The sequence below is a fragment of the Juglans microcarpa x Juglans regia genome, chromosome 5D, assembly GCF_004785595.1.
Source record: "Juglans microcarpa x Juglans regia isolate MS1-56 chromosome 5D, Jm3101_v1.0, whole genome shotgun sequence".
Lineage (NCBI taxonomy): Eukaryota > Viridiplantae > Streptophyta > Magnoliopsida > Fagales > Juglandaceae > Juglans > Juglans microcarpa x Juglans regia.
Genome location: NC_054602.1, coordinates 11679144 through 11689883, shown reverse-complemented (window position 1 = coordinate 11689883; position 10740 = coordinate 11679144). Strand labels below are relative to the sequence as shown.

The 10740-nt window shown below is 39.7% G+C and overlaps 1 protein-coding gene across 1 annotated transcript; it reads right to left on the bottom strand.

The window, feature by feature from the left end:
• Window positions 1–1355: 1355 nt before the first annotated feature.
• Window positions 1356–3299, bottom strand: LOC121265677. Its single transcript, XM_041169364.1, has 3 exons — window positions 3153–3299; window positions 1948–2472; window positions 1356–1565 (listed from the first exon to the last, which is right to left on the bottom strand). The coding sequence occupies exons 1-3, from the start codon at window positions 3297–3299 to the stop codon at window positions 1356–1358; spliced, it is 882 nt and encodes a 293-aa protein (XP_041025298.1).
• Window positions 3300–10740: the final 7441 nt, after the last annotated feature.

The following is a 10740-nucleotide window of genomic DNA, read 5'->3' as shown; positions in this document are numbered from 1 at the left end:
CCCAATCCAATACAATCTCATAATTCTAGGAACTCCCCTAAAATCACTCCATCCCTCCAATCACTCATCCAACTCCTAAAATCTCTCAAGGCTCCCTAAGGTGATTCTTTCCTTTTAGGAGTCTTGACTTCCTCCAATTCAATTTCAAATTCAAATCCCAAATCCAATCCCTTAATTTAAGGAATTGTAAATCCTCTTCAATTCCTTGAATCACTCTTCCTACAATCACTCTAAGTTAACTATTGACTTGTCATCTTAATTCAAATTCAAATTTCCCTCTTCACTCAAAGATTCATTCCATCTTTCAAACTTACCATATCCATTCCTAAGCCAACTAAACCCTAGCCTCACTCTTCCATCTCATTCCCAAACCCTAGCATCATTCTAAGCTCAAACCCTAAGCCATCTCTTGCTAATCTCGAAATCCACCCTAGCCACCCCACAAAACCCTAGCCACACTACATCATACCTACCCTAATCACCATCCAAGTGGCCCAAACATCAAGGGTCAACCTTAGGCTATTCCCATTACATCAAACACCCATAATCCTAAGCCAATCTTCCAAGACCACGCCTACCCTACTTTCACCATAGTCCACGGCAACCCTAGTTGCCTCCAACCCGAACCCTAACCACATCTCATCCATTCAACCATAACCTCCCTCATTTTGGCACTTCACTCAAGAACAAGTCTAGCCACCTACATTGATTTGCCTTAGCCTAAACACTTAGCCTACCCAAGTACATCATCATTCCATCACTCAAACACCATCATTTTGTGGAAGGCCAAGCAAGTTGGCAAGGTCACTCGGTCGTAATCTTCACCAAGGCAAGTTAGTGGACCTTAGTGTTAGGGACAAGACCGGGGTCCCTAACATACCGTTCAACTGCACGGTCTCAAATGAGAACTCTTTCGACATTTCTCATTTGCCTCTCTTTCTCTCAAGTGACAAGGAAGACAGTCCATGTGAGTCTTTAGGTTATTATGCATGATTGATCCATTGAGCCCATGTTATCCATAAAAGTAGGCCTTTGAGCCCATGAATCTCTAGAACTCGGCGTGTTTTCATCTATTTGATTGTTGGGTCGGTTGTACTTAAGTCAAGGCTCGGAAAATTAGAATTGGGGAATAACCGATTCAATGTATCGGACAATTTAAAAAATTGAATTTGAGGATTCATGATAATTTTGAATCGAATGATTTTATACTTATAAAAAAAATTATACATTGTAGTCCAAATTCTTGAAACATCTAAAATTATATACAAATGAGTTAAAAATATTGATTCATTGAAATTGAATAACTTTATAAGAATATTATATAAATACAAATATAAAGTTTAAAATTTATAGCACTATAAGTCGGCACAATCATTGTCATCGTCGTCCAACTTAAGTCTTGCATCTACCAAGTCATGTGTAGATGAGTGCTCATTTGTTAAGCTAAATTCTACATTTGTCACATCATGCCCAAAAGAAGATTCATCTTCAACATAAGAGTTTGGATTACTTTTGTTAAGATGATCACCATCCTCAAATATAGTATTTGTATCATCAATTAGGTCCTGCATATATGGAGTTATGAGTAAATACTTTTAGATCATATTCATTATTGAGCATGAAAAGACATCTATTATGACTCGCTACTTCAACAATTGAATGATCATCTCCTTGAACCCATTCGTCCAATGGATTCCTAAGGAATGAGTGTATAAAAAGACAATCCCTTGCTACAGCTCCAAGACCAAACAAACATTGTCGAGAATCCACCAATGCATCCTAGTTAATTTTGACTATGCCTCGAGGTGGTGGCACCCAAGGAGATAGAACAACATCTGCTCTAGGAACTCTGGTCTGTTGGACTTTATTATTACTCTCTATATCCCTAAGTCTTTGACCTGCTTGATTGAACAATGCTAAGGGAGTAGTGAACTGGTTCTAAAAAACCAATGCATTTATTCTCTTCCACAATTTCCACATAATAATAGCAATCTCCATAAGCTCCCTTTCGTTCATTTGATAAAACAGATGAAACAACAATTCTTTGAAGCACTGATCTGCAATCTTGCTTTTCTGCAATCTCTTGTAGCTGTAAACCCACACATCTCTTGCAGCAACACAAGACCATAAAGCATGCTCAACAGTTTCCTCAGACTGGTCACAAATTGGGCACATGGGATTATCAACAACCTTTCTTTGATATAACTTGAGCTTTGTAGGTAAACCTTCATGACATGCCTTCCTAAAAAAAACCTTCTCAGCATTAGGCAACTTAAGGGACCACGATACACTCCACTTATCATGATCAGACCTATTAACAGAACACTGAGCTTTCTTACTCTCCTCAAGATCAATTTGCATGTGATAAGCTGATCTCACAGTGAAGATCCCATTCTTTGTACATTTCCAAATCTGTTTATCTCTACTTCCACATTGGCTAACAGGTATCCTAGTGATCATACCAGCTTCATCCTGGTTGAAAATGTGTCTAATAAGCTAATCTTTCCACTAACATGTGGTTTTATCAATGAGGTCTGAGACTAGAGCATCTTCAGGGAGAATTGAACATTTACTTGAATCTTGAAAGAATAAGTTTTTGGAAGCCATCTATCATACCAGATCCTTATGCCCTTGCCATTACCTACCCTCCAAATTAAACATTCCTGAAGAATTGGTCTAGTTAGTAGAAAACTTCTGCATAGATAGGATGGGTTTCTTCCTAGCTTTGTAGTCAAGAAATCACATGTATTGAAATACTTTGAAGCTAATATTTGAGCTGCCAAAGAATAGGGATTATGCACTAACCTCCAAGCTTGCTTGGTCAACATAGCCATATTGAACTACTCCAAGTCTCGAAATTCCAAACCTCCCATAGCCTTTCTTTTTCCTAGTTGATACTTTGGAATCCACTGAATCTTCCTCTCATCTACTTTTTGTCCCCACCAATATGCTAGCATCACTATGTTAATCTTATGCAAGATGCCTTTAGGAATTTTGAAAACCCCTATGCTATAAGTAGGTAGTGCTTGAATGACAGATTTAATTAAAATTTCTTTCCCAGCTTGAGAAAGAAACTTCAATTTCTAGTTTGAAAGTCATGCCCTCACTCTATCCAGAATACCATTAAAAGAGGCAATTCGAGATCTACCCACCATGGTATGAAGGCCAAGGTACTTTTCATATGACTCAATAACTTTAACCCCAGCAATCCTGATCATAGCGTTCTTCACCTCTGCCCTTGTATTCTTGCTAAAACATATTGAAGTTTTGTCCTTATTAACCTTTTGACCATAAGCCATAAGCCATCTCATAGGTGGATAGAAGCCTTTTGTAACCTGCTTCATTAAATAAAGTTGGCCTTGCAAAATATCAAGCTGTCATCAACAAAGAAAATGTGATTAACATGAAACTATCCTTTTGCTAATGGAATGCCAGAAATGTACCCTGTAGACTCAGCTTGATTCAAGATGGAACTTAGGGCCTCAGAACATAAAATGAATAAGTAGGGTGATAGTGGATCACCCTGCCTAATGCCTCTAGAGGGAATGAAATTCTGTTGAGGACTTCCATTAATAAGAAGTGAGTATGACACAGTTGATACACACTGATATGAAATCGTGGGAATGAAATTACTTGAACCCACAATCAATTTGAAAACTCTCCGAGAAAGCCAAATTCAAGTCAATGGATGGAAAACCTAGACCAGATGAGAACTCATTTCAAGAACCTAGATTATATCAAAATGTAGACCCTTTGAAGAACCCGCCTCAAGAACCTAGATTACAAAGGAGGAATGCTACAAATGTTGTGATTTACCTTTGATAAGTTCAAGAGTTCAATCAAGAACAAGAGGAGAAAAAACTCAACTCACAATGAATAAATTCATCAAATTTCATAAACTTCTTAAAATGAGATAACATAAAGTATTTAAACCAAACCTAATTAAAACCCTAGCCAAAATAATGCCCCAACTTCCAAAAATACCCTTGAGTGAACAGTGCCCCGGCTACAGTACGGCGCTACAGTAACTAGGCTACAATACTAACCCTAACCCTAGTTCAATAAAATAATAACTTTCCCAACATGCCCTTGCATAGGCCCCCTTAAGTCCTTCACATAATAAACTCAATTATTGTAAACTAATAAAATAAGTCATTTAAATGAATCAAACAAGTTGAAAGCTTTCAAGTGCCCAAAACCTTTAAGTCTTGTGGTTGCCATCTTCTATAGCTTATCATATGAATCAAAACTTGATCTCCATCCTTCAAGCCCATCTTAAATGTTGAGCTCTTGCTAAACTCGTCCCAAGTAGATTGCATCAATCCTTGCATTGTCTCATTAATCTTCTTGGCCCATCTGGAAGTTGCAAATGATTTTTAAGACTAGGCTCATCTTGGTTCCCATCACACACCTCATAATCCATTCAATCTATCTTCTATCGAAATTCATTTTTATCATAACAACTTCCAAGAATGACCATTCAACTCTATCATAAACTTTACTCATGTCAAACTTCAAAGCCAAATATCCACTCTTTCCCTTGATCCTATTATTCATTGTGTGCAACATTTCATAAGCCACTATGAAATAAAGCTGCTAATGCCTTATCTTGGCTTCATGTCTTGAAAAATGTATTTGGCACTAAATAAGGGATTACTGCTACTAATGTTCTGACAATGCTGGCTATTTGTACCTTACAAGTTATTAGGTTGGAAGAACTTCGCAAAGCTTACAACCAAGACCCTCAACTATGTAAACTTACTAATAATTATCAATTGGGCATTCTAGACTCTAGTAAATACCAATATTGCAATGGCTTGCTCTTCTACAAAAGCAAACTCCATTCGAGTACTTTAAGCAACAAGTACTATGCCAATTTCACAGTAGCCTCTTGGGGGTCATATGGGCACACATAAGACTTATTCTCGACAAAAGAATGAGTTCTTTTGATAATGGGTGTTCGCACCTTTGTTCAAGAGTGTGAGGCCTGTCAATGTAACAAAACTGAGACCCTTCATCCTACTAGATTGCTCCGGCCATTACCCATATCGAGCCAATGTTGGGTCCACATTAGCATAGATTTCATTGAGGGACTACCCATGTCTGGAGGTAAGAGTGTAATCATGGTTGTTGTTGACAAGTTCAACAAATATGCACACTTTGTACCTCTTGCACATTTGTATACAACATCCTCTGTGGCCAAGCTCTTTTTAGACAGCATCTACAAGCTACATGACATGCCACGGTCCATAGTTAGCAACCGAGATTTGGTGTTTAACAGCAATGTTTGGAGGGAACTCTTTCATATAAGTGGGACTGAACTATTACTCAGTTTGGCTTACCACCACAAACTGATGGACAAGTTGAGGTGATCAACAAAGGGCTAGAGTGTTACTTGTGCTGCTTCTCTAAAGACCGTCCAAAGGATTGGGCACTTTGGATTCCTTTAGTAGAGTGGGCTTACAACACATCCGCACACTCTTCTACCAAAATCAATCTCTTCGAAGATATCTATGGTTGCCCCCTCCATGATTATTGCTTTATGAACTTGGATCTACAAAATTACCTACAAAAGTACAGGTTGTTGATGAGGAACTAAGGAATCGAGATCTCATACTCTCTCGTTGGTCAAAGAAAATTTGCAAGAAGCTCAATCAAAGATGAAGTTTTTTACTGATAAGGATTGTACTGAAAGGGAATTTTAGATTGGAGATAGGGTGTACCTTTATTTGAGGCCCTATAGCCAAGAGTTGGTTGTGATTTGGAGGAACCTTAAGCTTTTTCTCCACAATTCTTTGGCCCTTTCAAGTCATCTAAGGAATTGAAAAGTAGCTTACAAGCTTGATCTTCCCAAGGAATCACTGATTTATCCGATCTTCCATATATGTAGCAGTTGGGACAACACATTAACCCCATTCTGCACCTCCCCAACATAGATTGTTATGAAGCCCTAGAAACGATTTGGGGAAGACGAAGTAAACTGAAGTCTGAAGTGAACTGGAAGAGATCGGGAACTTAAGTGGGAAACATAGGGAACTCGTTGTCCAGTGTGAAGAAACAAGCAAGGCGTGGCGTTTTGGATAAAAGCAAAACGTTACATTTGACTTAAACTATGATGTTGTCGTTTATAGCAATTTGTGTTATTTAAAGCTTTTAATAAAGGTTGTCGTTAATTGTAGTTGTGGACCGTTTTGGTATAGGTACCAAAATGGTGCATTTTGTCTGTTACTGTAGTTCCTGCTGTTAGTGGTTACGTTAGTTTTCTCTATAGTTTGTTACGAATCAGAGTGAGTATATGGAGCAAGTCAGTGAAGGAAAAAGGCGTCGAGAATCTTTTGAATGTTTTTCTTTGTAAGGAGGTTTGGGTTACCTCGAATAACCCAGTGAATTTAAGCATTGTAGTCATCTTCTTCCTTGTTGAATTACTGTGTTCCGTGTGTCTACTTTGGAGTATTACATCAGGAGCCTTAACAAGGGGTATCACAAGCACCGATCACCCATAAACACAAACCATAAATACCTAAACCCAGAAATCCAACCCAAAAAATTTGCCCACTCCAGACCCCCATTCACCTACAAAAAATCAACCAAACAGAAAACCATGGCTGATGCAACACGTTCCAAACAAAACAACCCTGAAGGTCTTCAACGCCAGATTAATATTTTGGGAAAAGGGCTGCGTGAAGTGCGTGGGAACTAGCTGATTGCCGACACTAGAATGGACCAGTTGATGGATATGGTGCGCAAACTAGTAGCAAATCAGAACAACACTGGCACCAGGGACCTGCAAAACACTTATGAGGCTGATCAAAATGAGAATAGGGGGCTTTCCACGGGGAATCAGATTAGATTTTCCTCATTTCAAGGGGAGAAATCGATCAGATTGGATATTCAAGGCAGCACAATACTTTGAATATCACCAAACAAACCAAGCTCAACGCCTATTAATTGCTTCCTATCACATGGAGTGGGAAGCTTTGGTGTGGTACCAGGATGCTCTTGACACAACTCAATTTAATAGCTGGGACACAATGGCGAGCCTTGCTAGTACGCTTCGGCCTAACAGCTTACGACGATTCTATAGAAACTCTAACTCGTCTTAAGCAAACTTCATCAGTAGCTAGTTACAAAGCACAATTTGAGACTCTATCCAACAGGTTACATGGACTCTCTGATCGTCATAAGCTGAGTTGTTTTCTTAGTGGGCTGAAAGATGAAATCAGGTTGCCCCTACGTATGTTTAATCCTCTTAACTTAGGTGCTGCCTTTGGGTTAGCTCGGATTCAAGAGGAATACATAAGTAGTACTCGGAAACCCACTAAGTTGAACAATGAGAAAGGATTGGTGTTAACTGGTCATGGTCCTAATAGCACCACCTTTGGAGGGGAAGGTAGTAATAAGGGGCAGAAAACCTTTCAAAGAGCAGTATTCTCATTGTCTTTGGATGAAAAACGAAAGAAGGGTTTATGTTATCATTGTGAGGAGAAGTGAAACCCGAATCACGCATGTAAATCCCCAAGGATTTACTTAATCCAAACTATTGAGGAATGTGCAAATGGTGGGATAGAAATCGAGGAGACATCAACCTTGGAAATAGAAGGGGATGTATCAACTTAGGTTGTGATTGTGGAACCTGAGATTTCTCTAAATGCGATTATGGGCACGCCAAGTGCTAAAACTATGAGAGTGATGGGGCTGATTGGGAAGGTGCAGGTGATAATTTTGATCGACTCGGGAAGTACACACAACTTCTTTGACCCGTTGGTGGTACAGAAGGCCAGATTAGTGATAGACACTTCTCAAAGGGTGACAGTGAAGGTAGCTAATGGGCAAGTTATCACAATTGAAGGTCATTGCAAGGAGATTACCACACAGGTCCAAGGTACTAATTTTAGTCCCTCTTTTTATGTATTATCTTTGCGGGGATGTGACGTGGTACTGGGCATTGAATGGTTGGAAGTATTGGGACCTATCATGTGGATTTTTCAAATCTCACTATGAAATTTATGTATAAGGGGAGGGGTACTCAGTTGGATGGTGTGGGGTTGAAACAACACACACTTGAGGGTAGTAATAAGGCCATGTTGAATTCAGTTAAGAGGGAAGAGGGCTGTTTTTGCATTTAGTGGTGGAGGAAAAGGGCACAAAACACTACCATTGGGGGAGGATGTCCACAAAATCTTGACCACTTTTCAATAGGTCTTTGAGGTCCATAAGGTGCTGCCTTCGTCAAGGGAACATGACCATAAAATTACCCTCAAGGAGGGAACTCAGCCTGTGACAACTAGACCCTACCGTTACCCACATTATCAAAAGGCTGAGATTGAGAAAATAGTTGCTGAATTGTTAGAAACAGGGGTAGTGAGACCCAGTAACTGTCCTTTTTCTTCACTCGTACTATTGGTCCGAAAGGCGGATGGGAGTTGGCGCATGTGCGTCGACTATAAGGCCTTTAACCAAGAGACGGTTAAGGATAAATTTTCAATTCCGATAATTGACGAGTTATTGGATGAGTTGTTTGGGTCGATAGTTTTTTCTAAATTGGACTTAAGGTCCGGTTATCACCAAATAAGAGTAGACCCGGAGGATGTGTTTAAAACGACATTTCGGACTCATGAAGGGCATTATGAGTTCTTGGTTATGCCGTTTGGGTTGACGAATGCTCCATCAACCTTCCAAGGATTGATGAATCATATTTTTCGTCCCTATTTGAGAAAGTTTGTACTGGTATTTTTTTATGATATACTAGTATACAACAGGGGATGGTGTGAACATTTAGGGCATTTGGAGAAGGTGCTGGAAATTTTGAAGAAAAATCAGTTGTTTGCCAAACTTTCCAAATGTAACTTTGGGGTGCCGGAAGTCGATTATTTGGGGCATGTTATAAATGCAAATAGAGTGATGGCCGATCTGAACAAGGTGAAAGCAATGTTGGAATGGCCTGTTCCAACAAGTGTGAAGTGGCTAAGGGGCTTTTTAGGCCTCATGGGGTATTATCAAAAATTTAATAAGAACTACGGTATGATTGCTGGACCACTTACAGATTTACTTTAAAAAATGCCTTTGTGGTCGGATGAAGCCTTGAGGGCTTTTAATGAGCTGAAGTCAGCAGTTACAAGTCCACCAGTCCTTAAGTTGCCGGATTTTTCAAAAACCTTCACTATTGAGTGTGACGCTAATGGGAAGAGAATTGGGGTAGTGCTAATGCAGTCGGGACAGCCTCTTGCATTTTTTAGTAAGGCAATCAAGGGTAAAGCCCTTCTCTTGTTCACCTATGAGAAGGAACTTTTAGCCTTAGTCACAGTTGTGAGGAAATGGAGGCCCTACATTCTAGGGCAGTTGTTTATTGTTAAAACAAATCAGGAGGCCTTAAAACACTTGCTGGAACAGAGGGTTGGTACAGTGGCCCAACAGAAGTGGGTGAGCAAGTTGATGGGCTATGACTTTGTGATAATGTACAAAAAAGGGAAGGAAAACTTAGTGGCCGATGCCTTGTCAAGGAGGGAAGAGGAAAATGAGTTAAGGGAAGGGTCCTTAGCCATGATTTCCTTTCCTTACAGTGAATGGGTTATGGAATTGAAAGAGAGTTATGAACACTCTCCTGAGGTTCAGGAAATGTTTAAAAAGTTGCAAGTGGACAGCTCAGCCTTTAAAGGCTATCAAATTCAGCAAGGGTTGTTGTTAAAGAATAAGAGAATTGTAATTGTGCCTAACTCATCCTTCAGAAGTAAGGTGCTGCATTACATTTATGATTACCCGTTTGGTGGACACTCGGGTTATTTAAAAACATACCCGTGAGCTAAGAGGGATTTATACTGGAAGGGCATAAAAAAGACATCAAAAGGCTGGTTTGGGAGAGCGACACGTGTCAAAAAGTGAAGTACGAGACAACTCCACCTGCAGGGCTGTTACAACCCTTGCCCATATCTCAACAGGCTTGGTCAGATATCTCTATGGACTTTATAGAGGGACTGCCTATGTCTCAAGGTCATAATGTATTTTTGTGGTCATCGACAGGTTTACAAAATATGGTCATTTTATCCCTCTCTCACATCCCTATACAGCCTTTGTTGTGGCTGCTAAATTCATGGAACATATTTTTAAATTGCATGGATTACCTTGAACAATAGTGACTGACAGAGACCCAGTTTTTGTGAGTGCTTTTTGGAAGGTTTTTTTTCTTACTGCAGGACACTGACCTACACCACAATTCGGCTTACCACCCACAGACTGATGGCCAAACAGAGGACCTGAACAAATGCGTGGAAGGGTACCTAAGGTGCTATGCAGGGATTAAGCTATAGTATTGGGTTTAGTGGTTACCATTTTCTGAATGGTGGTATAACACATCCTACCGCACAACTACTAAACTCACTCCATTTGAAGCACTATATGGCTACCCACCCCCCGAGCTAGTAACCTATGTTCCAGGAACTTCATCTAATAACCTAGTGGATCAGACACTACGAAACAGAGAGCAGATACTGAAGCTACTAAAAGAAAATTTAATATCATCAGAAGCTAGAATGAAATTCCATGCAAATAAAAATAGATTTGAGAGAAAATTTGATGTGGGAGATTGGGTGTACCTGTGGTTACAACCATACTGCTAAAGTTCGGTTGCTCTCTGCTACAATCTCAAACTAGCTCCTCGCTATCACGGTCCATTTCAGATAGAAAAAAGGATCGGACAGGTAGCTTATTTATTGAAACTTCCAGTGGCTTAAAAAATTCACCCCA

Coding starts and splice junctions, on each gene's coding strand:
- LOC121265677 (XM_041169364.1), bottom strand. CDS start 3,299: ATGGCTTATGGTCAAAAGGTTAATAAGGACAAAACTTCAATATGTTTT. Junction 2,473..3,152: donor ACCTTGGCCTTCATACCATG/GTGGGTAGATCT, acceptor ATTTTCAACCAG/GATGAAGCTGGTATGATCAC. Junction 1,566..1,947: donor GGAAGAGAATAAATGCATTG/GTTTTTTAGAAC, acceptor CCATATATGCAG/GACCTAATTGATGATACAAA.